At 41.8% G+C, this 26,601-nt stretch overlaps 1 protein-coding gene across 1 annotated transcript in view; it reads right to left on the reverse strand.

Annotated features, from left to right (window-relative positions):
- The window catches only part of ABCA13 (ATP binding cassette subfamily A member 13), a 301,396-nt gene that overhangs the window by 28,549 nt on the left and 246,246 nt on the right, over positions 1–26,601 (reverse strand). The window contains 3 exon segments of the mRNA XM_049714700.1: positions 9,997–10,100; positions 12,184–12,318; positions 17,703–17,853. Coding sequence (XP_049570657.1) covers positions 9,997–10,100; positions 12,184–12,318; positions 17,703–17,853 — 390 coding nt within the window.

Below are 26,601 nucleotides of genomic sequence, written 5' to 3' on the forward strand. Positions count from 1 at the left end.
AAATGCTTTTCCCCCATCTCCAGTGTGAATAAGAACAAGAATTCTCAGATCCAAAAAATACCCCAAAAGCTAGATATTCTCTCACTTAAAGATGTCATTTCATATACTACTGTTGGGAAAGAAATATGGACATACCTTTCTGAAAACCAATTTGACAATAATTCCTTACCTAGGAAATTACCTTAAGATACACAGAAAATATAAATGCATATAACAACTTACTTAGAATATGAAAAAATCTAGAAACAGCTTGCACAGTAGAATAATATAATACTCATATAAATGAGGGTGCATCTGTGTGTGTGTTAGCCATTAAAATGAGGGTTTCTAGAGTCAATTAATTGTATGTGGAAAAGGTAATGATATAGGAATGGTAAAATGACAATGCATTATAGGAAAATTGCACATATATGTTAAAAAACTGGGAAGACAACATGGGAAAGGAAATAGTCAATCAGGTCGAGGAAGCACAGAGAATCCCAAATGGGATAAACCCAAGGAGAAACATGCCAAGACACATACTAATCAAACTAACAAAAATTAAGCACAAAGAAAAAATAATAAAAGCAGCAAGGGAAAAGCAACAAATAACATACAAGGGAATCTTGATAAGATAAACAGCTGAGGTTTCAGCAGAAGCTCTATAGGCCAGAAGGGAGTGGAAAGATATATTTAAAGTGATGAAAGGGAAAAACCTACAACAAAGATTACTCTACCGAACAAGGATCTCATTCAGATTCAAGGGAGAAATCAAAAGCTTTACAGATAAGCAAAAGTTAAGAGAATTCAGCACCACCATACCAGTTTTACAACAAATGCTGAAGGAAATTGTCTAGGCATTAAATACAAGAGAAGGAAAAGACTTACAAAAACAAACCCAAAACAATTAAGAAAATGGTAATAGGAACATACATATTAATAATTACCTTAAATATAAAAGGATTAAAGGCCTCAACCAAAAGACACAGACTGGCTGAATGGATACAAAAACAAGACCCATATATATGCTGTCTACAAGAGACCCACTTCACACCTAGGGCCACATACAGACTGAAAGTGAGGGGATGAAAAATGATACTCCATGCAAATGAAAATCAAAAGAAAGCTGGAATAGCAATACTCCTATCAGACAAAATAGACTTTAAAATAAAGATGATTACAAGACGCAGTGAAAGACACTACTTTCTGATAATGATCAAGGGATCAATCCAAGAAGAAGATATAACGATTGTAAATATTTATGCACCCAACATAACGGCACCTAAATGCATAAGGCAAATGCTAACAGCCATAAAAGGGGAAATCGACAGTAACACAATGATAGTGGAGGACTTTAACACCCCACTTACACAAATGGACATATCATCCAAACAGAAAATAAATAACGAAACACAAGCTTTAAATGACACATTAGACCAGATGGCCTTAATCGATATTTATAGAACATACCATCCATACCAAAAGAATACACTTTCTTCTCAAGTGCACACAGAACATTTTCCAGGATAGATCACATCTTGGGTCACAAATCAAGTCTTGGTAAGTTTAAGAAAATTGGAATTGTATCAAGCATCTTTTCCGACCACAACGCTTTGAGACTAGATATCAATTACAGGAAAAAAAAAACTGCAAAAAATACAAACACATGGAGGCTAAAAATTACTCTACTAAATAACTAAGAGATCGCTGAAGAAATCGAAGAGGAAATCAAAAAATATCTAGAAACAAATGACAATGAAAACACGAAGATCCAAAACCTATGGGACGCAGCAAAAGATGTTCTAAGAGGGAAGTTTATAGCAATACAATCCTACCTCAAGAAACAAGAAACATCTCAAATAAACAACCTAACCTTACAACTAAAGCAATTAGAGAAAGAAGAACAACAACAAAAAAAAAACCCCAAAGTTAGCAGAAGGAAAATCATCATAAAGATCAGATCAGAAAGAAATGAAAAAGAAATTAAGGAAGTGATACAAAGATCAATAAAACTAAAAGCTGGTTCCTTGAGAAGATAAACAAAATTGATAAACCATTAGCCAGACTCATCAAGAAAAAAAGGGAGAAGACTCAACTCATTCGAATTAGAAATTAAAAAAGAGAAGTAACACTGACAGCACAGAAATACAAAGGATCATTAGCAACTAAAAGCATCTATATGCCAGTAAAATGGACAACCTGGGAGAAATGGACAAATTCTTAGAAAGGTACAACCTTCCATAACTGAACCAGGAAGAAATAGAAAATAGGAACAGACCAATCACAAGCACTGAAATTGAAACTGTGATTAAAAATCTTCCAACAAGCAAAGACCCAGGGCCAGAGATGGCTTCTTAAGTGAATTTTATCAAACATTTAGAGAAGAGCTAACACTTATTCTTCTTAAACTCTTCAAAAATATAGCAGAGGGAGGAACACTCCCAAACTCATTCTACGAGGTCACCATCACCCTGATACCAAAACTAGACAAAGATGTCACAAAAAAAGAAAACTACAGGCCAATATCACTGATGAACATAGATGAAAAAATCCTCAACAAAATGCTAGCAAACAGAATCCAACAGCACATTAAAAGTATCATACACCACGATCAAGAGAGGTTTATCCCAGGAATGCAAGGATTTTTCATTATATAATCAATGTGATACACCATATTAACAGACTGAAGGATAAAAACCATATGGTAATCTCAACAGATGCAGAAAAAGCTTTTGACAAAATTCAATACCTATTTATGATAAAAACTCTCCAGAAAGTGGGCAAAGAGAGGACCTACCTCAACATAATAAAACATATGACAAACCTACAGCCAACATCATTCTCCGTGATGAAAAACTGTAAGGATTTCTTCTAGGATCAGGAAAAAGACAAGGGTGCCCACTCTCACCGCTATTATCCAACATAATATTAGAAGTTTTAGCCACGCAATCATAGAAGAAAGAGAGATAAAAGGAATCCAAATTGGAAAAGGAGAAGTAAAACTGTCACTGTTTGAATATGACATGATACTATACATAGAAATTTCTAAAGATGTCACCAGAAAACTACTAGATGTAACCAATGAATTTGGTAAAGTAGCAGGATACAAAATTAAAGCACAGTGTATAGGAATCTCTTGCAGTCCTATACACTAACAACGAAAAATCAGAAAGAAAAATTAAGGAAAAACTCCCATTTCCTACTGCAACAGAAAGAATGAAATACCTAGGAATAAACCTACCTAAGAGGCAAAAGACCTGTGTGAAAAAAACTATGACACTGATGAAAGAAATTAAAGGTGATACAAACAGTTGGAGAGATATACCATGTTCTTGGATTGGAAGAATCAACATTCTGAAAGTGACTATACTACCCAAAGCAATCTACAGATTCAATGTAATCCCTATCAAATTACCAATGGCATTTTTCACAGAATAGAACAAAAAAATTTACAATTTGTTTGGAAATACAAAATATCTCAAATAGCCAAAGCAATCTTGAGAAAGAAAAATGGAGCTGGAGGAATCAGGCTACCAGACTTCAGACTATACTACAAAGCTACAGTAATCAAGACAGTATGGTACTGGCACAAAAACAGAAATATAGATCAATGGAAAAGGACAAAAAGACCAGAGATAAACCCATGCACATACTGTCACCTTATCTTTGACAAAGGAGGCAAGAATATACAGTGGTGAAAAGATATCCTCTTCAATAAGCTGTACTGGGAAAAATGCTACCTGTAAAGGAATGAAATTAGAACACTTTCTAACACCATACACAAAAATAAACTCAAAATGGATTAAAGACCTAACTGTAAGGCCGGACACTATAAATCTCTAAGATGAAAACATAGGCAGAACACTCTGTGACATAAATCACAGCAAGATTCTTTTTGACCCAGCTCCTAGAGTAATGGAAATAAAATAAAAAATAAACAAATGGGACCTAATGAAACTTAAAATCTTTTGCAGAGCAAAAGAAACCATACACAAGACGGAAAGACAACCCTCAGAATGGGATAAAATATTTGCAAATGAAGCAACTGACAAAGGATTAATCTCCAACATATACAAGTGGCTCATGCAGCTCAATATCAAAAAACCAAACAACCCAATCCAAAAATGGGCAGAAGACCTAAACAGACATTTCTCCAGAGAATACATACAGATTGCCAACAAACATATGCAAAGATGCTCAACGTCACTAATCATTAGAGAAATGCAAATCAAAACCACAATGAGGTATCACTTCACACCGGTCAGAATAGCCATCATTAAAAAATCTATACAAACAATAAAAGTCAGAGAGGGTGTGGAGAAAAGGGAACCTTTTCTGCACTACTGATGGGAATGTAAATTTATACCACCACTGTGGAGAACAATATGGAGGTTCCTTAAGAAACTAAAAATAGAACTACCATATGACACAGCAATCCCCCTCCTGGGTATATATCTTGAGAAAACCATAATTCAAAAAGATACACGTACCACAATGTTCATTGCAGCACTATTTACAATAGCCAGGACATGGAAATAATATAAATGTCCATTGACAGATGAATGGATAAAGATGTGGCACGTATATACAATGGAATATAACTCAGCCATAAACATGAACAAAATTGAATTATTTGTAATGAGGTGGATGGACTTAGAGTCTGTCATACAGAGTGAAGTAAGTCAGAAAGAGAAAACAAATACCACAAATACTGTATGCTAACACATATATATGGAATCTAAAAAAAAAAAAAACAGTACTGATGAACCTAGTGGCAGGGCAGGAATAAAGACACTGACGTAGAGAATGGACTTGAGGACACAGGGGGCCGGTGGGGGAAGGGTCAGCTGGGACGAAGTGAGAGAGTGGCATGGACATATTTACACTACCAAATGTAAAATGGATAGCTAGTGGGAAGCAGCCACATAGCACAGGGAGGTCAGCTTGGTGCTTTGTGATGACCTAGAGGGGTGGGATAGGGAGTGTTGGAGGGAGGCTCAAGAGGGAGGGGATATGGGGATATATGTATACATATAGCTGATTCACTTTGTTGTACAGCAGAAAATAGCGCAACATTGTAAAGCAATTATACTCCAATAAAGATATAAAAAATTAAAAAATTAAAAATAAAAATATGCAATAAAAATACTGGGAAGAAAAACAAAAAAACGTATGACTATAAATATATGAAAAATTGAAATTAATAGTGGAATTTCTTTCCTTCTTTTACCGTGCTGTACTATACAAATTCTACAGGAAGTATGGTAGTTTTCCTATTGGAGAATGGACATACAACAGTCTGCTTATTGGGTCAGTGTATGTTCAGATCAAGATCATACTGGTCAGACTTCCGTGCAGCCAGAGGTGGACATGCAACCCATCAGGTCAATGCGAAGGACAATTTCCGGGTCATACTGAAATAAGGCAAGTCATTTGCCCTGGGTTTTGGATCTTTCCAGTTTCCATGAGCTGGGATGGGGACACAGCTAAGGAGTCAACTCAACCATGAAGCTGATGAGTAAGCACCACGGTGGAAAGAACATGAGTCCTTGGACGACCTTGGGCTCCGACACAGCTCAACAGCGTGAACTGTGAATGCAGGAGAGAAAAGCGTGTCTGGTTTCAGCCACTGTCATTTGGGGTCTTTGTTACGAAGTCTTAGGGCTATAAACATCCCTAATGTGCTTTCTATATTTTTCTGTGCACACGTATGTTTCTCTATGTTTCTTCAATTAATTTCAATTTAAAAATAAACTTACCATTTTTATTAATGCATAGTAGGTCTCTAATTAAAGTGGGAGAATATGTAGTCACTTCTATATTACCTCGCTAAACACGGATCCCAAATCACAACCGATATTAATTAAGGCCGCAGAGCAATGACTCGGAATTTCCAATTGAATGAGTATCAGCTATCAAACCGCTATGCTCCAAACACGTGGGATTCTACTGAGTCTCAGCCTAGAGGCAGAGATTGGAGATTCTGATGGTCTTCAGCATCAAAGTAAATAAACAAAGTCAAGGTGCTACAACAAAGAAAGGAATCCCTGATCATTTACTCAAAAATAAACACGATGTTTCCTTTTGGCAGTTGGGCTGACCAGGACAGAAGTAGGGCAGGTGATGCAAAGGCTTAAGGGTTTATAATGGAGTTTCTCAGATCAGCGTTTGACAGATGAGGAGGAAGCAGTCCTGGTCCCTCTTGGTCGGGCTGATTTTAATTCCTCATATAGAGTAAATTGGGACCCGGCACTCCTGCCCTTGGTGCCCTGCCCCCTGCTCCCCCCGTGGCCCCCCAAGATAAGGCATGGGGGAGGGAACTGCAGTTCAGAGACTCCTCAGCTGATGGCACTGCTTTAGGATCAGGGAATCGATCCAAAGCTGCCCTGCTCCTCATTTTCACTGAGTCATTTAGATCTTTGTGTTGTACAAATACAGACAGATTTTTGGAAATAAAGATACATCATTAACGTGAAACCAAATGAGCAGGGAGACATAAAAAAGAAATTACAGTGATATGAGAACTGTCTGCAATAATTATACGTTATATGAAAATTACCAGGAATTTTTAACATGACACCTGCGTACCCAATCTCAGAACTGACACACCAGCACAGGGACTTCAGTGCTGGCAGAATGACTACAGAAATACAGAGTTTCCTGAAATGGCACAGCAAGAGAGACACTGGAAGCAAGAACCGTGTATGCATTATGATAAAGTAGAGAATTTGCCAAATTTAATTCATTTCGATGTAAAATTTTCTTTTCAGAAGAGAAACAGAACAAAGAAAAAAAAAGAAAACAAGGTAAGGACTTCTGGCTACAGTCAAGGGTAGACATGGACAGAAGACAACTATGAAACTGGACAAAATGAACAAAAACAATATGTTTCAGAATTCTGGAAACTGATCAAAGGCATATGATAACATGAGACAGTTACAGCCGACAAACTGCTGAACCAGGTAAGAAGGGGGTGGTCTGCAGCATTCTGGCTTACAACACGCAGCCCTAGCAGGTGGGCCAGGCTGCAAAGCTCAGTAGCCCCTCTGCCCCTGTTGAAGGGTGCACACACTGTGGACCACCGGGCCATGCCCACACCCAACAACACGGTCAGCATCCCGTCTCTTGCAGAGTCCAGCAAAAGGAAGGGCAACACCTCAGGGTCTGGCCTGTGGCCGTGTCATGCACGGAGCCTGTGAGGCTGCGTGTACAGCATGAGAGGCCGGAGAGGCCCAAGCCAGCCACAGACTCCGCGTGAGCCCAGAGGCCCTCCGCCTGCCACCCATGTGCGCCCTGCAGAGACCAGAGGAAGCAGGAAAGAGAAAACTGAACCAACGAGAAAACAGCCTGAATTTGGAATGCCCTGCCCCACCCTCATGCAGCTCGTGGCAGAGACAGAAGAGAACCCTTGTTGGCCTGAGGTGGTGAAGCACAGGCTCTGGCCGGCAACTGGCCTGTATACAAACAGCGTGACTCTGAAAAACCCAGGCTTTAAAAAATGAAAACAAAACTGAAAAAACCAACTAGGCAGAGGCACCAGGACCTACCCACTGCAGGGGATAGAGTTGTCATAGATCCCTCCCAAAGAAACGCAAACGAGCCCCAGGTAGGACAACAGAGATCGACAACCAGACACACCGAAGTTGAGATGTTGAGAGTCACTGAGAAATCTTGAGAGAGTCAGACATATGTGACGGATGCTGTCGGAACCATTAGTGGTTGGCTTCTTATAAGAAGCAACGCAGGTGAAAAGACAGAAGGCGACATGTTCATTAGGAAAATGTCAATTAAAACCACACATCACCAGGATGGCTACAGTCAGGAAGATAGTGCTGACAGGGGTGTGGAAACACTAAAAACTTCATCACTGTTTCCAGGGATAATAAATGATAAAGACACTTTGGAGAACAGCTCTGCAACCTCTTCAAGTGCTGAACACAACCTACCATACAACCCAGCAAGAGACCCCAAAGAGAAGTAGAAACGTGTGTCCAAAGACACGTATGAGACTGTTCACAGCACATTGTACTGAGCAGCCAATCTGGGAATGATCCAAAGGGCCACGACGGGTGAGTGGACGACAAATGCTGTCCCGCTGCCCAGTGGACTCAAGCCCACTGCTCGGTGCCACGTGGGGACGCTCAGACACATGACAAGTGACAGTCACATACAGACAACTATAGGTCACATGATTCCATGCAGATGAAGTATGCAGGAAAGGCACGTTTATAGAGACAAAGAGTCTCTATAATGGCAGATGGGGGTTAACAGGCACTAGACACTCCGAGGTGATGGGAATGTCCTGAACTGGGTGGTGGTGACCCAGGCACAGGTCCGCAGTCTGACTAAAACCTCACAGAAAGGTGCACTTAAAGTGGGGAAATTACATGGTATGTCAATTATACCTCAAAGAAACTTTTAAAAAAATGGTTAGTGGTTAGTCTGACAGTAAAAAATTCAGGAATGTCTGGCAACAGGCAAACCATCAGTGAATGAGTGTAAGTTAAAAAAAAAAGGAAGCAGTGGTGTGAATGGCATGGTTCCTTCTCAGTGGGTCGACTTTGCCTGGACCTGAAGGGCGGCCACCGGCACTCACCACGGGATCTGGTTCTGAGATTTCCTGCAATGGGATCGTGCTCGTGGATTGACAGCACTAGTGTTATTTTCATGTAAACTGACACTGTTGGAGCCATCGGCAAAGCCTCCGAGACCCCCTCAGGGACCTCCCATTTCGAATGATGGGCCGGCTTTGCATTTCACGTCTAGCGACAAGGAGCAGGCCGCGCACGCCAGCTCAGACTTATCGGAACGTCTGGGAGTCCCTTCTCCCCCACAGGTCTTGCTAGGAACCCTCAGCCTGCAAGGTCCCAGCTGGTCTCCACCTGGCCGTTGGCCACAGCTGTGGCTGCAAGAGCAACCTTGCAGAATGAGGGCCAGACACAGAGCCGGCCAGCTTGCCAGCTGCTATAGAGAGGAGGGTCCCCAGGTTGGTGTTTATCTCCTGCCCAACAGGCCCCCCTCCGTGCCTGCAGCATCCCTGGGTGACTCGGGCTTAGGGAACCAGGTGACTTTGCTGACACCAGATGCTGTTCTCTGTGTGAATAATCGGCCTTTTGTCTCTGACCCACGAGTTACCTGTCTCCTGGGAGCATCCAAGAACCCCGAGCGCCAAATCTGCAAGCTTGCAAGTAAGGAAGAATCCCAGACCCTCAGTTCTTGACACTTAGCTCCTCGCACATTTGACTTACAAGCAGGAAGAAAGCACGTGTAAACTCTAAAGCCTGATCTCCGCTGTAGTACATATATACACACTGTATACAAAATAGATAACTATAGAGCACAGGGAACTCTACTCAGTACTCTGTAATGGCCCATATGGGAAAACAATCTAAAAAACAGTGTATATATCTATATGTATAACTGATTCACTTTGCTGTACGTGGAAGCTAACACGACATTGTAAATCAACTATACTCCAATAAAAATTAATTAAAAATAAAATAAAATAAAGAATGTTTATGAGCCAACTCACAGCACTCACTCTCCATCAGGGGGCTTAAGAAACCTAAGAATTGCATTGCTGTGTGGCCTGGAACAGTGCAGAGTAACGCTAAAAACAACCCAACGGTTTTGAAATCTCACTGCAAGACTAATTCTGTGGGGATGAGACCCAATTCAGAAATGTATTGGGTTTTCAATTCAGGTTAGTCTAGTGCTGATATAAAGGGGCAGAAATGTGGTGGCAGGAGGGCCCGAGGAAGGCGCCCTGCTGTCCAGCAGCTACGGACACACAGGGTGTAGTAGATGAGGGACCGCTGGCTTCAGAGTCCAGCTCAGCCACCCCGCTGGTGGAGCGGCCTTTGCTGTGTCCCTCGGTCTCTCTCTGGTCAGTGTCCTGACCTATGTCATGGAGTGAGCAGTGACATCTCCGTGGCAGGGTGGTATGGGGACAGTGGGTCGTGTGGGGAGCACTGCGTCTGGCCTGGGTGCCCCCCGGCTTTGAGGGGCCGTGCTCACCTGTGGGAGCTCAGGATCACGGCACAGCCCTCCTGTGCCTCATTCGTCACCGCCTCCCACAGGTGCCACTTCGAGCAGGGATCCATCTCCGAGCTGGGTTCGTCCTGAAGGACAGAAAACACAGGGTGAGGGGTGCAGGGAGAACCCTGCTGCCCTCCAGGCCTGCGAGGGCAGCAGGCCCAGCCCAGAGGGAATGCCTGCCTCAGCTCTAGGCCACGCTCCACACCCAGCAGAGGCCGGGGCCCCTCATGTCAGTCGGGCCCCCCTAGGGATCTGGGGAGTTAGGCCGGCCTGGATGCACCCCAACCTTTATAAAATTCCAGAAGGATCTACCCGAAAAAGATGTAGGAGAGCAGAAAAAGGCTTTGTTGATTTCACATTCTCAAGTAAATTGACATTTCTTGAAACTCGAAGCTTTCTCCCTCAATAAACACTGAAGCACTACTTATCCGAACCACTTTTGAGAGAGATGTTTCTAGGCTGCATGATGTGTTTCTGTGCTTTTGTAGTCAGGAAGTACCGAACACATTTTTCTTAAGAGCTGAGGGCCATCAACTGCCCCAAAGAAAGAAACAGAAGGAAAGTGGACACAAAATGGCACTGAGCAGGAAAGCAGACACCAGCAAACATGGGTCTTTTCTGCAAATCGCGCGATACAGTGTATAGTTAGTTATAAACCAAGTGGACGGAAGGTGTGCAGGCATTGTTCCCTGAGAGAGTTGGATGCAACGTTCCCACACGGGTGTCGTCGGGGAGATGCTTGTCCGGTCTCAGGGGAGGACTCTATGGGCCCTTCAATGCATGTCCGCCACCAGATGCTCTGAACACTCACTGTCACCACCGTCACTAAAGCTCAATGAGGAGGATTTCATGGGCTGCCTTCAAGGACTCTGATGGACAGACACTGTCATCAGGACCATTTCACATGAGGAGAAAATGTCCACACAACGTGTGAGTCCCCACCCTGGTCGCCACGCCCAGGCCTGGGTGAACAAGGGTGCCGAGAGCAGGGCTGCAGGACGGGAGAAGCTGACTGGCTGCGGTGAGCCGGGGACCCGCTCCAGGACGGAGTCCCCATCCCGACCCAGGAGACATGGGGGTGAGGCTGAGCGGGCAGTTCTGCTGAAGGTAAGGAATGGCCCTGTCGGGAACTCTTCAGTGCAAGCCGGCATTCTTTTGTAAGGAAAACGTGTTTGCAAACTGCAAAATCATGCAAGTGTTAGGTTTTCATTACCCCATTTCAGAAGATGCAATTACACAGTAGTCCTTGATTTCGGACCTTGCGAAAGAGCAAGCTTGGTGCAAGTGAGAGGAAACTTCAGCTCAGATTGCGGAAGACAGTCCACGAGCGATGGGGTCATTTTTCCATCACAGGTCTTCTGAATCCCCTTTAACTCCCCGCCTTGAAATGCTGTTTCCATTTAATGAACAAGAGCAGGAAAAGAAAGAATGCATCTTGTTTCCCATACTTTTCCATGCTCCTCATACCTCTACAAGCGCAAAGCCCTGGGCAGCCCTCTCATGATTAGAATCCAGTCTATGGCTCACAAATGATGACTTCGATTTATTATTTGAATGATACTACTTTTAGCTGTTTTGAAATGCAAAACAACTGGCTCTATTTCTTGACACTTGACCACCTCCAATTCATGCTTCCATCCAGCCAAACTGGATTAATTTCTGTTCCCACGTGGATTATAGACAACCTTGTCCCAAGGCCACTGCCCATGCTCTGCTCTCCCGCCAGACGCCCTCCCCTCCCCCCTCAGATCCATTCTGCACCCTGACCCCCACCCTCAGGATTCCCCATGGACAGAGTCCCTACAGCTCCGACCATCATATATGCAGGTAGGAAAAGACTTAGAGCAACAGACCAGAGGAAAAGTGTGCATCGGTTTTCAGATTACAAGTGAATTCTGGTATTCTTTTAAAATATTGTCTTTAACGTTAAAATTGTATCAAATCTTCAATTGGATAAATAAAAGGGAGTCAAAGAGTCTGTTTTGTTTCTGTAAAATTCCAATGGTATTTTAGATTCTGTTCAGAAAATGTTGATTTAGGGCCAAACGTTTATTAGTTCGGAAGCCCAATGTTGCCAATTTTGAACGTCCTCCCCAGAGAAACTCTGATAGGTCAAAGCGTCTTATTTGCAGACACGGGCATGTCCCTGATACATCAGCTACTCGCCAGTAAGAGAAGGTCGGGTTTCCCCAGCAGGGCCAGGGCTGTGGACAGCTTCCTCTTGGTCCCCCCGCTGTAGGTGGACACAGGTTTGTCCACGTGGGCTTCCAAGTAGAGGAGCCTCACGAGGTCCCTGGCCACCTGAAGGAGAGGGGCTCTCTTTGAAGGCACCCCCATTCGCCGAGGGACCCGCCACCCCATGACACGTGGCTCTGGGCCTGGAACCCTGCTCCCTCTGGCCCCTCCCCTGCCCACCTTCCCACACTCAGCCCAGCTCCTGAAACACCCCCTCCAGGACACAAGGATGCTGAGAATAAACAGACGGGGCTCTCCTGGATGAAGCTGGGTTTTCTGCACCTGTGAGTCACGGAAGCGACAGCCAGAACCCTGAGCTCAGGACTGGTGCTCAGGGAGGACCCCGGGACAGAAGTGTGGTGGCCGGGGTGGGCCAGACACACCTCCACACTGAGGTGAGCAGACACAGGTGAGGCAAACAACGACAGAGGAGAATCTGAGTGGGGATGAAACCCCGAGCGACGGGGAGCCTTCAATATCCCCCAGGAAAGAAAGAGCCCTCTCAGGACACTGCACACCCAGTTCAGTTTACAAAGAAGAGTCAGGGTCCTGCTTATTTGCAACCACTGGGCATCCTCGTAGCAAAACCAGAGGATGGTGACTGCCCATCACCAAACAGAGCCCCTCGACCCCAGGGACGCCCCGGCCCCCGTACATCGGGCACGGTCACCACTCCTCTTCCTCCTTGGCCGAGCAGCTCACCACTTCTTCATACATCCTTGGAGTCCCAGATCCTTTCATTCTCTCTCCTTAGAAGAAAAAAGCATGCCCCCCAGACCCACCTTAGCTGCTCTGCACTCAGTTCTGTCTGCTTCCGGGCTGGGCTGGCTCCTCTGGGAGCTGAGATGAAGAAACTTCCTTGTTTCCATCTATGCGTGATTTTAAAATGCTGTAAACTGTTTTATTTAACTCTTGTGACCCTAGAAGTATTAACAAAGATTCGGTTTTCTCAATATCATCATGTAACCAAATCGGTCAAGATTGTATCTTAATTCAAATATAGGAGAAGTGGGAAAAGCTCCACAGGACTCTGGCGGTGGGCTAACGAGTATGCATCCTAAACAATCCAATACAGCAGAACTTTAAACCAATGTACACACTTTTTTTGGATAAATGCATAAAAGTTGGGATAGTAATAATAATAGTGATAATTACAACGATGAAATACTAAGGACTTCTAAAAAGATTACGATAATATTTATGCCACCCAATGAAGAACTCCCAACATAAACTGCTCTATCACTTTATTTGTGCAGCCTCAAAATGACCCTGAAAGAATTAAGAGTCTCAAGGACTGGCCTAGCTGTCAAAAAGTATAAGTCAAGGAAGCGCAGATTTCAAGGCCCCAGAGATTCCTGAAGATGGTCTTAAGTCCCCTGATATCTGCTAAAGAACATCATCTTGGGGTCAGTAGTTTGTTCTTCTCGGAAATAGCATCGGTCTCCCAGATTGGTTTATAGGTACTATCCTTACCACGGCTCCATTCAGTTCAATAATTTCAATTAACATCAAGTAAATAAAATGGATTGAAATAAATAAAAAGTTGTTCAAACAAAACAAGTGATTCAAGACAAGCAAGTAAAAAAATGTATGAAAGGCACTGCTGTGAGAGGAATGAAGAGAGGTGACGGCTGGCTTTGAGAGAATCAGAGAGGTGTAGACTGTGGTCACGTTTCCCTTGGACAGGGTCTTCCAGAGAATAAGACCAGCCCACAGGTGGACATTCACATGGAAGAGGAAGGAAGGCAGCCAGAGAGGCTTCCTGGAAGAGGAGGCTCTGTTCACTGAAAAAGGATGAACCCAGGAAGGTCAGAGCCAGCTGGGAGGCTTACCTTCTGGAAGGCAGTGCCACCTTCCAGGTCAGGGTCAGCTGGAGGCTCACCTTTCTGGAAGGCAGTGTCACCTTCCAGGTCAGAGTCAGCTGTGGGGCAGCAAGAGTGACACACTGGGAAAATGACATTTTAGGTTAATTTTAGATCCATAGAAACTGTACCAGAAAAGAGTGGAAATATGTGTAAGTATTAGAAAGAAATATTATTTCACTGCCATCCTCCTAATTCAAAGGCTAGTAATACATAAATAAAAACTGATAAGCAGAAAAATGAAACAATCATAAAAGTACAGCCTGTTGCTATAGAAAATGCACTTCAGAATAAGCGAACTTTGTAATAAACCTGCCAAACTATTATTGATTATTTTTATGAAACCAGGAAACATGTGTCATGTTTTTCCAATTTCACAAAAGGGTAAGTGTTACAGCCTGCAAATTCTGGACTGGTTAACCACGGGAAGGAATCCAGAATATACAGGAACAGATATTGGTTTGATCTGCTTTCTGAATGTCATGTTTTCAGAAAAATATCTGAAAATGGTCTAATAAGAAGTGTTTTGTTGCAGTCTTTCCTGCACTCAGGATTCTTGTCAAAATAATGGCAAACATAATGCCTTAGCAAATGTGGTTGCAAAATACTATCTAAACGTCAAACTGGCAATAGTTAATGGACTCTCTCTATGCTATTAGGCGCTTTTTTGCCATAAATTCTAGAAATTGTACTGCACTTAAGGCAAGAGTTTGGGATTATTCATTTCTATAGCCCCAATCTCTAATCATCTTTGAGATGATTAGACATGATGGGATGTTTATAAATATCACTGGAATCAAAATAAATTGCCCAGATATTCCCACGTTCATCCACTTGATCCCAAAGCCAAAATTTTTCCACTAGCACACGTGTTGGCCACACTGAAATTCTCCATGAGATTAAAGATCAAAATGAAGTGTTAAGTAGGAATTTAAGGATTTAAGGCAGAAATGCCTTTCTTCTGACTCTGACTCTTTCCTCCTGGTCCCCATCTCTCCTGTAATAATTTCTAGCTCCTTCTAACAAAACCATGAATAGAAGAAAACTTTGGGAGAAAAGTACTATCTGTAGAGAAGATAAGTAGTGAGATGCAGCAGGAGTTTCCCTGATAGGTATTTGTAGGTATTGACAAAGGCGAGATGGCTAAGGGCTGCACCTCGTCTCTTCCAGGGAAAACAAAACTACAGAAATTCCAGCCCTCATCCCACTGGCAATGGGATGCTTTTGGTATGACTCTCACCCTGAAATTATCTTACATGCTTCTCTAGCAATCCAGACCATGTTGTTATAATCATTTTGTTATAACTTGATATAAGGTTTGTTTAATCAGGTTAATTGAATTCAGGCTCATACGTGGACACCGTCCAACACTATGTAGTGTGGACAGTGGGGGAAAAACTTAGAATGATTCCACCAACCTGCCAAGCCTAAGTTCAAGCTGAATGAAGACAGCGTCCTTTTCTCACCTAAACTGAACTTCTGGAGGGTCGGGGAAGTGAGTGAGTGATATGTAGGAGACAGCAGTCAGCTGGAGCCAGATGTGAGTGAGGACCCTGGGTGAGCTCTGAGCAGGGACGCTTGGAGGAGGGCCATCCCGAAGGACCTTCCCACAGCAAGAGGGGCTCTGTCTCCAGAATCACAGAGGAGACAACGGTGGGTGCTGTGTGGCATTGGGGACAGGTGGCACCTGGGGAAGAGGACTCAGGTGACAGCACACAGGCTGGGAAAGCGTCCTGCCAGATCTGGGAGTCCTGAAACCCAGGGCCAGTCAAAGGAGCCCACACATAATCTCAGCCACCGAAGGGGTGCAGAAAACCGGATGGAGCCATTCAGCACACTGGAAGCATCTCCTCACCCAACCAGCCACCTGAGTATGCCGAGGACACCACACAGGAGCCAGGTCATCTGCCCTCAAAACAAACTCCCACATTCCAGCCAGGGACTTGGGCAGTTTCCTATCCCACCACTCCTGAAATGAGGCCTAAGCATCTTGCCCACCTCCTATGGCTGCTGTAAGACAGAACAGTGCCTGACCCAGCGTAAACAAACTACTGTTTTCTGTTATTTTATAATAATCCCTCTCGTCACCCAGTGATAAGCCCGGTGGAACAGATATGCCTGTTCTATATTTAAAATATTTCCAAAATCTACAGGAGAGGGAAATTTGCCATCAAGGGAGCTAACTCCTCTGGAAACACATGTGCTGATGTCCTAGAAGCCTCTGAGCAAGCAATAACCCTGTCTGCAAAACCAGTTGCGGTTTCCTGAAAGAAGTGAAGCCAGTTCCTACCTGGCGACCGTTAAGCCGTTAGACAGCTGAGGATCACGTGCAATTGCCCTGGAGGACAGCAAGCAACAAGCCTTACTGTATTAACGAGAACACTTTCACAGGGCACGCTTCCCCCGGGACAGAGGAGGGGCAGCTTAGAGCGTCTGCCAAGCATCCACCTCTTTAGTCAGAAACCAGCCGGGAGAGCTGACGGAGACAAACACCCATTAAAGACAGAGCCAGCGAGTAGCCCCAGATGTCAAGAGCTGCTTAACTGCAGTGAGCAGGGTCCTGTGGGTGGACACCTGTCTTGGCTCTCTTGAGGTGGGAGGTGGTGAATGGACCAGGACCCCTCCGGGGAGGTGGAGAGATCTCATTCTGGTTTCACTTAGAGTCACAGAGCAAAAATAAGAAAGGAAGGCTGAGGCACTGCAGAGCAGCACACAGAATGTATTTTCACGGGCTGGTGAAGGACACGGCTGTGGCTTTGTCTCCTGGGAACCCCACGATGCTCATGTCCTGCAGAAGCTCACTGAAAATGCATCCCACACGCCCCTTACTTCTGCTCCAAGTTCAGAATCCAGACATGCAAGCAGCACCGTACACTCCCCGCAGTGAGGTGGAGAAGGTAAAACCTCTCCTGCGCACCTGCCAGTCCGAGGCCGCCCGACTGGACCGAGCTGTCAGTCAAGGCTGTCAGCCCCGCCTCGCCGGCTGCGGCTGGAGCCAGACAGAAGGGCAGCTGCCTCCGGTGGTTCTCTCGGTGGTATCTGCCCTCCCCAGCTCCCACAGACGGGGGCTGGCTCTGCGGCTACCCCAGGCCTCCGTCCTCCTGAGGCCGCCACCCCGCATCCCGCCGAAGGAGGCCAGGCACGCGCGCTGGCAGCCCACCCGCCAGGAAGTCATCCTTTCCAACCACCCACCAAGTCCACATGCGCTATGAGCCCTTCTCCGCCGCGCCTGGGCATCCTACTCTATGATGTTTGCTCCTGAATACAAATTAAGAGCCCAGTAAGTGTAAAAGATGCTTCGGGGGGGAAACTGTGTAGGAAACAAAATTGCAGACGACGGTATGCTTTCCCTCCTACCCACCACTTCCTCTCCGCGCAGGGACCTATTCTAAATATACAACATAAATATGACATAGACGTATTTGACTGTGTTTCCTTCAGCATCATCATACTGGAAATATGTTTCAGGGACATTTATTTGATACCGCAGTTCCGTATCACAGGATGAGAGAGCTCTGTTGGGACTGGGGGTGTCGCCAAGCATTCTTCTGCGGGTCCCTCTTTCTAGACACCCTCAGAGGCTCTTACTTTGGGGATGCACTGCTTTGGAATCCCACGCAGGCTGCAGTAATAACGCAGGTGTTCCCAGCCGGTCAGGAGCTCATCCAGGGCGTCCTGCTGCGGACAGTAGCCAACGTGGATGCCGGCTGTGCCAGCAAGAGCCAGATCCACATCCTTTCTGCCAAGAGAAGCAGCGGCACTGTCCAGAAAATTCGACTTTCCAGACAAACATCACCCATTTCTTAAATCTGGCTTATCAATCAGAAGTTCATTGCAGTTTGTCTAACGCAATTAAACGGGCTCAAGGAATGAGTAGCAGCCCCTGTGTCAGTAGAACAGACTCGGCTCTGAGGCCACGATTGCTCTGGATGTTACAGAACATGCGTAAGACACTGAGCTTCGTAGCCGTCATCTGGCAACAATGGCTACAGCTCAATACATGGCCATCATGGCTATTATTCCCCAACCAAACACCTCATAAATCATTCAGTATCAGATTTTTTAGAAATCATTTTTATGATAACAATAATATTTATCTGTCATTGAACATACAGAAAAATAGGAACATAAAAAGAAAAATTCATGGTCCCAGCCCTCAGTAACATCTACCATTGACGTTTTAGTGTTAATCCTTTAAGTGCAGTTATGCTCCACGAGTGCAGAGTGAGGATTATACAAAACTGTATGTACTCAAAGGAAAAGAAGTCTTGTTCTATTTCTAATTTTAATATTAATATATACTCATCATGGGAATTTGTAAACTACTCAAATGTGATCACATTTAAACTTTTAAACTATTCAACATCACATTTCACATGAAACATTGACGTGTTTCTATGCATTTTTACACAGATGAAATCATGAAGTCTGTAAAGATTCTTGAGAATGCTCCAGAAAGGAAAATTCCTATTTCCTAAATGGAAAATAATGTAAAGAAAGACTTGCTGAGAAATCATGACTGCTACAGAGGTTATTATGAGCATCTCTCATTAAAAAAAAAAAGTAAATCTAGTAATTCAGTATTTATTAATAGTTTATTGGGTTGGCCAAAAAGTTTGTTAGGATTTTGCATAAGAAAAACTCAGACGAACTTTTTGGCCAACCCAATAATTTTTTTTAAAGTGATACATGCACCTGGTGACAAGCAAACAATGCAAGAAAACTTGGCTTTGAGTAAAATTTTGTGTAAAATTTTAAGTTCCCCACTTCATTTTGCTTTTTTTTTCTTAATCTTGTAAACATTATTCCCTCAAACATTTTTTCCCCTATATTTCATAGAGCAAAAGTTTATTTCAGCCTGATTTTTGCTACTCTACAGAAAATTTTTTTTTTTTCTGTTCAATCACTCTTAGGAATTTTCTTTATCAGTGTATTTAAGAGATTTTACAAGAAATATATTGGTGTGCATCTTTTTCAGGAACTTTACTGGAATACTACAATTTTGTGATCTCAATATATAATATCAGGCTTTGTTTTGAACCACTACTTCTGGAAAAATTTCACTCAGTAACCTTATTTTTCTATCCTCTCTTTTATCTTTCATGGCAGTAAAATACGTATAATACAAAATTTACCATTTTAGCCATTTTAAGGTGTAAAATTTAGTGGAGTTTTAAGAGAATTTACGATTCTATGTAATCATCGTTGCTATCTAGTTCTAGAACATTTTCAATGTCCCAAAAGGAAACCTGCAACTATACAAAAAAACAACAGAAGCCTTAATTAAACAGTCAGAAGACCAGCAGGGGAAGCTCTCGCGCCCTGTGACAACAGCAGAGCTTGACCAAAGGAGAAAGACTCCGCTTCTCTCCAGGTGAGGACTCAGCCAATGGAAAGCCATGAGCTCTTTATTTACTACACCCGCCCACCTTCCCTTCCCTTCCGCTCTATAAAAGTGTTCTCTCCATTTCTGCAGGGGAACTTGCAAATGGATTGCCAGGGCTGCAGACCCCAAATTGCAATTCCCTGATGATCCCAAAAAGTCCACCCTTGCCGGGGAAATAACCAGCAGTCTATTTGTTCTATTTGTTTTAGGTCAACACGCATGTATTAGTCACTCCTCACTTCCCTGTCCCTCCAGCCCCTGGCACCCACTAATCCTCTTTCTGCTTCTGTGGCTTTGCCTGTTCTGGCTAATTCACTGTAAACCGAATGACAAAATATCTGGCTTCTTTCACTTAGCATGTTTTCAAGGTTTATCAACAATATAGTACTTGATTATATTTTCTTTTAATGGTAGAAACGCACACTGCATTTTTTTTAAAATCACCACTTTCCATTCTGTAGATGTTAAAACTAAACCCAACAAGGCACAGCTGGCCCCAAATTGACCACAGAACTGGTTCTGACACCTCTATATGTCCCGTACAAGTCCACCATTGTTTTCATTCTTTGACACTTACATACAAAGATAAAAGAACTAGATAAAAAGGAAGAGAGGAGGTAATTATTTTTTTAATTAATAGGCTTAATTTTTAGAGCAGTTTAGGTCTATGGGAATGCTGAACAGAAAGCACAGGAAGTTCCCATACAACCCTCTCCTCTCACCTGGAATCGCCCGTTATTATCTTCATTGCTATGGCACATTTGTTAAATCTGGTAAATCAATATTGATACTCTCATTAACTCCACGTTAATGTCCATACTCCACATTAAGGGTTGTGTGTTGAATATCCTATGGGTTTTGTGAGATTCATGATGTCAGGTACCCACAGTATCACACAGAACAGTTTCACTGCCTTCAAGTCCTCTGTGCTCCACCTGGTCACGCCTCCCTCTTCCCCGGCAACCACTGATCTTTTACTGCCTTCATAGTTTTGCCTCTTACAGATCATCATATAGTTGAAATTATAACAGTATGTAGCCTTTACAGATTGGCTTCTTTTTCTTAGTAATATGCATTTAATACTGAACTGTACTCCTACAAATTGTTAGGATAGTACAGTTTATGCTGTGTGTGTTTTACAACAATTTCTTAAAATGATATGCTATGCAAACAGTATCCAAAAGCATGTTGCAGTGGCTATACTAGTATCAGACAAAATAGATTGTAACAAAAAACTTGATACTAGACACACAGAAAAACATTTTATAAAATGTTTATAAAATGTAAAAGCATTGATTCCTTAGGAAAACATAACAACTATTAACATGTTTTCACCTTAGAACAGAGCCCCTTAATACATGAGGAAAAACTGACAGAAGTAAAGAAGAAATAGACAATTTAACAATATCAGTTGGATTATTCAATACATCACATTTAATAATGGATAGAAAAATCAGGCATAAGATCAAGAAGGATACAGAGGACCTGAACAACACTCTAAACCAACTGGACTAAGAGACTTTTCAGAACGCTTTGCCCACGACAGCAGATGTATGTTTCTTTCTGATGTTCATGGAACGTTTTCCAGATAGAACATTTGTGACCTCATGAAACAAACATCAATAAATTTTAAAGAACTGAAATCACAGAATATATGTTTTCTGACTACAATAGAATGAAATTAGAAATCAGTAATAGAAGGAAATTCGGGAGGACCGCAAATATGTAAAAATTAAATAACATGCTCCCCCCCCAAAAAAACAATAGGCCAAAGAAAGAACTGAAGGAAAATTCTAAAATACTTTGAGATGACGAAAACAAATGCACAATGTATAAAAATTTATGGGATCCATCTAAAGGGGTGCATATAGGGAAAGATATAGCTGTAATGTATATATTAAGGAAAGTCCATTTCAAAACAATAACCTAACATTCCCCATAAGAAATTAGAAAAGTTACAGAAAACTAAATCTAAAACAATCTGAAGAAAAAATAAAATAAAATTACAACAAAAATTAATATAAAAGAAAATAGGAAAAATAAAACAATAGGGAAAATCAATAAAATGAAATGTTGGTTCTTTGAAAACAAAATTAACAAAATCTACAATTCTTTGGCTAGACTGACCAATAAGAAAGGAGAGAAGATTCCAATTACTAAAATCAAAAATGAAAGAGAAGACATTGCTATTCAATATTAAACTTACAGAAATAGAAGATTTATAAAGGAACACTATAAATATTGCATGGCAAAAAATTAGATCCCTACCTCACCCTATAAATAAAAGTCACAATCAATCAAAGACCTAAATGTAAAAGCCAAAACTATAAAACTCTTAGAAGAAAACATACATATCTATATCTTCCTAACCTTGGATTAGGCAATAGTTTCTAGATACAACACAAAAAGCATAGCATAAGATAGAGTCTATCTAGACTCCACTAAAAAATTTTAGAACGAGTGATCAAATTCAGTAAAGTTACAGGATACACAATCAGTATACAAAAGTCAGTTATGTTTCCATACAATAACAACAAACTAACAGAAAGAGAAATTAAGAAACCAAGAGCAGGGTGTGGTGGTGGTGGGATGAATTGGGAGACTGGGATTGACATGTATACACTGATGTGTATAAAATGGATAACTAATAAGAACCAGCTGTAAAAAAATAAATAAATAAAATTCAAAAATTAAAAGAAAAAGAAAGAAACCAAGTGCATTTACAGTTGCATCAAAAAAATATAATACTGAGGAATAAATTTAACCAAGGAGGTGAAATATCTGTATAGTATAAGATATACAATGACAACTATAAGATATTGATGAAACAAATTGAAGAAGACACAAATAAATGGAAAAATATTCCATGTTAATAGATTGGAAAAATTAATATTGTTAAAATATCCATAATACCCAAAGGAATCTACAGATTCAATGCAATCCCTATCAAAATACCCATGGCATTTTTCACAGAAATAGAAAAAAATCCTAAAATTTGTAGGGAACCCCAGAAGACCCTGAATAGCCAAAACAATCTTGAGAAAGAAGAACAAAGCTGGAGGCATCACATTTCCTGATTTTAAACTATTTTACAAAGCTATAGTAATCAAAAAAACTATTGTATTGGCATAAGAACAGACACATAGACCAATGGAAGAACAGAGAACCCAGAAATAAACCCACCCATATATGGTCAATTAATTTATGACAAAGGAGCCAAAAATACACGATGGGGGAAAGGACAGTCCCCTCAATAAAAGGTGTGTGTTGTAAAAACTATATAGACATGCAAAACTGTATAATATGCAAAAAGAATGACACTGGATCTCTATCTTACACCACATTAAAAAAAAAACAACTCAAACTGCTAATAAGCTGTTGATAAACTGTAGCTACAAGATGATAATGCCTCAATTTTATAACATTTATACTATGTGAATCATGACAGTTAGTCCGTATCTACAGAGGCTGAAAATGCACCAGCTCTATAGGAACAAATGTGTTCCTTAATACATATACAACCTTAATACCTTCACGTGTTCACCAGCAAATGCTCAAGAACATCCACAGTGCATATCCGTCAACACTAACCAAAGCGAACTACTGCAACACGTAACAACATGTATGCATCTCACAAATGATATATTGTCGAAAAGAAGCCACTCACCAAAGAGCATACTCTGCATGACTCCATTTATATAAAGTTTACAAACAGGCAAAACTATAATATATGATGATAAATGTCAGAACAGTGCTTTAGTTTTGATAGGGTCTTGACTGAGTTCATGATGGGGACTTCTGGGTCCTGGCAATGGTCTATTTCTTGCTTATATGCTTATATGGATGGGCTAACATGAAAATCCATCAAGCCTTACACTGAGGATTTTTAGGTAACTTTAAATATCTCAATTTAAAGTTTACATTTTAAAAATTGCTGTACATGTTAACTTACAAAACTCCTAACACAATGTTTAGTGTTTAAAAAGTTCTACCTTAAGTTCTGCTGGAAAAAGTTTTCATGGTTTCCTATAACAACTTTCCCCATCTCAGCTAGTTTAAAGATATGATGCTTGTACGAAATTAAACATTCGAAACAATTTACAGAGATGGGATAACTCTTTAAATTACCCTTTTCAGTGTTCAGTGGCCCCAGGGCACTTCCTGCCTCTGCACTGCATGGACCACACCTGCGCCTGTCCCTTTCCAGTTGGTGTCTCTGCACTTCGGAATAGGTGAACAGTTCCGAGGAGGTGATTGAGGGGGGTGCAGGGAGTGACGGAAAAAGGCTGGTGTCTACGCATCACCTAGTGCAGTGACTGCTGCCTAGTTTCTGGTTACATGGGAGTATAGTCTTTAACCAAGGACAAGATTTCACATGGAGTGAAATAAAGAGCTTTTCCCTGTCCTTTTGGAGCGGGGCATCTCCCATCTGCTATGCGATTAAGACCCTTGCATTTGCTTTGAGGTAGTAGGAATCACCTCCCCACTCACATCTATCAGTCCTATAGTTTTTATTATGAATTGGCATCCATCCCTGTGGGGCTCCTGAGCCACAGTGGAGCTAGGGATTCAAAGAGCATTAAAGACACATAAAGTCAAAGCATGTCCTGGTTTCCCTAACTCTATTTCATTAGCTTAAATACCTGCTGCTCTGTGAATAGAGAAAATTTTTATCAAAATTTGCGGGAAAATAAGGGTCTAGAAGAGATCAACCTGACACCTCAAGGTTCATTTTCAAAGACATCATGTTATAACCCAGATGGACACACTAAGAGGGCACAGCCTTGTGACAATGTGCGAACAAAAGGGTGTCATATGACAGTGAAGCCAGAGTTTCAGGACCAAACCAGAGTTCATTCTAACCGACCTAAAAGATGAGCTCATGGATGTAAATCTCCCAGTGATGTTAATCAAACACTTTCTAAATCAAAATCACTGTCAATCACACCTATGTGCTATTAGTAAACGCTCACATCTATTTTTCAGTTTCCACATGCTTGCATTTCAGCTACCTCAACCTCATAAAGGAGGTCATAACACTGTGCTTTATGCTCCAGCACCGATCAGAAAGGCAAGACATTTTTCAGTCGAAGTCCTGAAAAAAATGAACTTTAAGTGGCTTTTATCACAATGCATGCTGACTAGCTTTTATTCTCTTTATTTAATGATATAACAGATCAATAAATTCTGGAAATTAAATAAAATGTTTGGAGCATTCTGAGAGGCCTTTGCCAAACCAATAGTTTAATATTTGAAAAGGTTTTACCGAGGTTCCACTCTTCACTTCAGGCATCTGATTTTATTTGTATTATCAGCAGTTTGTAAGCCGCCAAAGTAGGTCAAAAAGAGCCAAGAAAGAACCGTTCAACGGCCCTGGTTGGATTTGCTTTCCCATCAGTATTTTAAACCTGTTTGTCTTCAAAATGCTTGATGTTTTGCTGCCACCATCCACATTTCACTGCAGGTTTACCCACGAATTCACCCCATGTCCTGCTGTCAGGTAAGTGCAGGGCTGCTTTCCCGACTGGCCCCCGAGTCACTGGACTGTTTGTGAGCCAGTCTCACTGCCTCCTGGGTAGGAGCCCGGAGTCAGGAGAAGCCCCTGAGCCCGAGAACAAACCCAACAACTGGACTTCCGGGAGCCGAACCCCCATAACGACTTGACACGGTTTTAGAAGAATATGATGTTGACATGTTGCTTTGTTTCTTAAATAGGAATTAATAAGCTGTTTTAACTCCTTCTCTGAAGACCAGAATAAAATCATTACCCAGGTTCAAACCTAAACACACAGACACACAACACAAACACACACATTTTAAGTAATGTCCTTTCAAAACAATAAAATGATACCTATTTATATTTTCATATGGCTGAGATTTCGCCTTCTTGCCCAAGACAATGCTAGGAACTTCTGGCAACAAAGTGGCTCATTACCTTACATGCATTCCTCGTGCAAAGACCTTCCATCTACTCATTCACTCCAGGAAGAGATGAAGTTAATGCATCAGAGACTTGTTTCTAAAGAACAAACGCTGGCTTCTGCCTGTCACCTGTTCAACTGTCACTCAGACTGTCCATTGGATGCTTTTTCACTTGATATGTCACATGCTGGTCCACTTCAAAAACCCACTGAGACTAGTAGCACCGCTCAGTCCTCAGCATTGTTTGACCAAACACACCTTCTCCTTAGGTCAGGGGTAAAGGTCAAGTAAGTCATCGGTGAGGTCACAGAATCAGGAGAGTAAACCTGCGGGTCACTGGTTCATAGGATAATTATCTGCAATATGCCCTGCACTTATTTGTACTTATGTGGATTCAAATTATATTAAATGCACTATGAATTCCATGATATATATTGTCAGGAAGAGTGGTTTTTCAATTTAAACAGTTCAAATTATTCTACTGGTGGGTATCTCTAATGTTTAAAATTATACAAAGAATCTTCATATAAATACTAAAATCTAGGTCATTTATAAAAAATTGACAGATTGAGAATGTTGGTATAACTATTCTCTACTTAATATTTTGAATATTTAAGCAGGAACAGGCAAATTTGCCATGGTTTTTATTTTCTCAAAGTGAGATTTTAAAATAATTCCTACATTAGAAGTATAGGTTATTTTACTATGTCATGTGTCAAAATCTACTGAGTCACTAACATAACAAAAAAAACAAGTTGCAAATAATACTGTTAGCAAGAAAGCTTCAAACTGCTAATAAGCTGTTGATAAACTGTAGCTACAAGATGATAATGCCTCAATTTTATAACATTCTTTAAAGTTTTCAGTCTTTCAGAAATTTTAACATGTTTTTCCTTAAGAAAAAAAAACAACATAGAGAATTCAAGGTTGTTATTATTTTACATATTTAGAGGATAGTGTATCCTGTATAAGAGATACACTGCCCCACATGGAGATGCCAGTAAAGGTCTGGGAGCCAAGTCCCACCAAAGCCTCTGGCTGTTGTCCAGTTCTCACTCCGAGATCAATGATGCCATATTGCCTTTCCCCAAAAAAATGCTAGGAGTAAAAAGATAAAAGGAGAAAACCCATTAAAAAAGAAGAGAAGGAGTGATGTCTGGAATTGAGAATATACGAATT

The sequence above is a fragment of the Orcinus orca genome, chromosome 9 (genome assembly GCF_937001465.1).
Source record: "Orcinus orca chromosome 9, mOrcOrc1.1, whole genome shotgun sequence".
In the NCBI taxonomy this organism is placed as follows: domain Eukaryota; kingdom Metazoa; phylum Chordata; class Mammalia; order Artiodactyla; family Delphinidae; genus Orcinus; species Orcinus orca.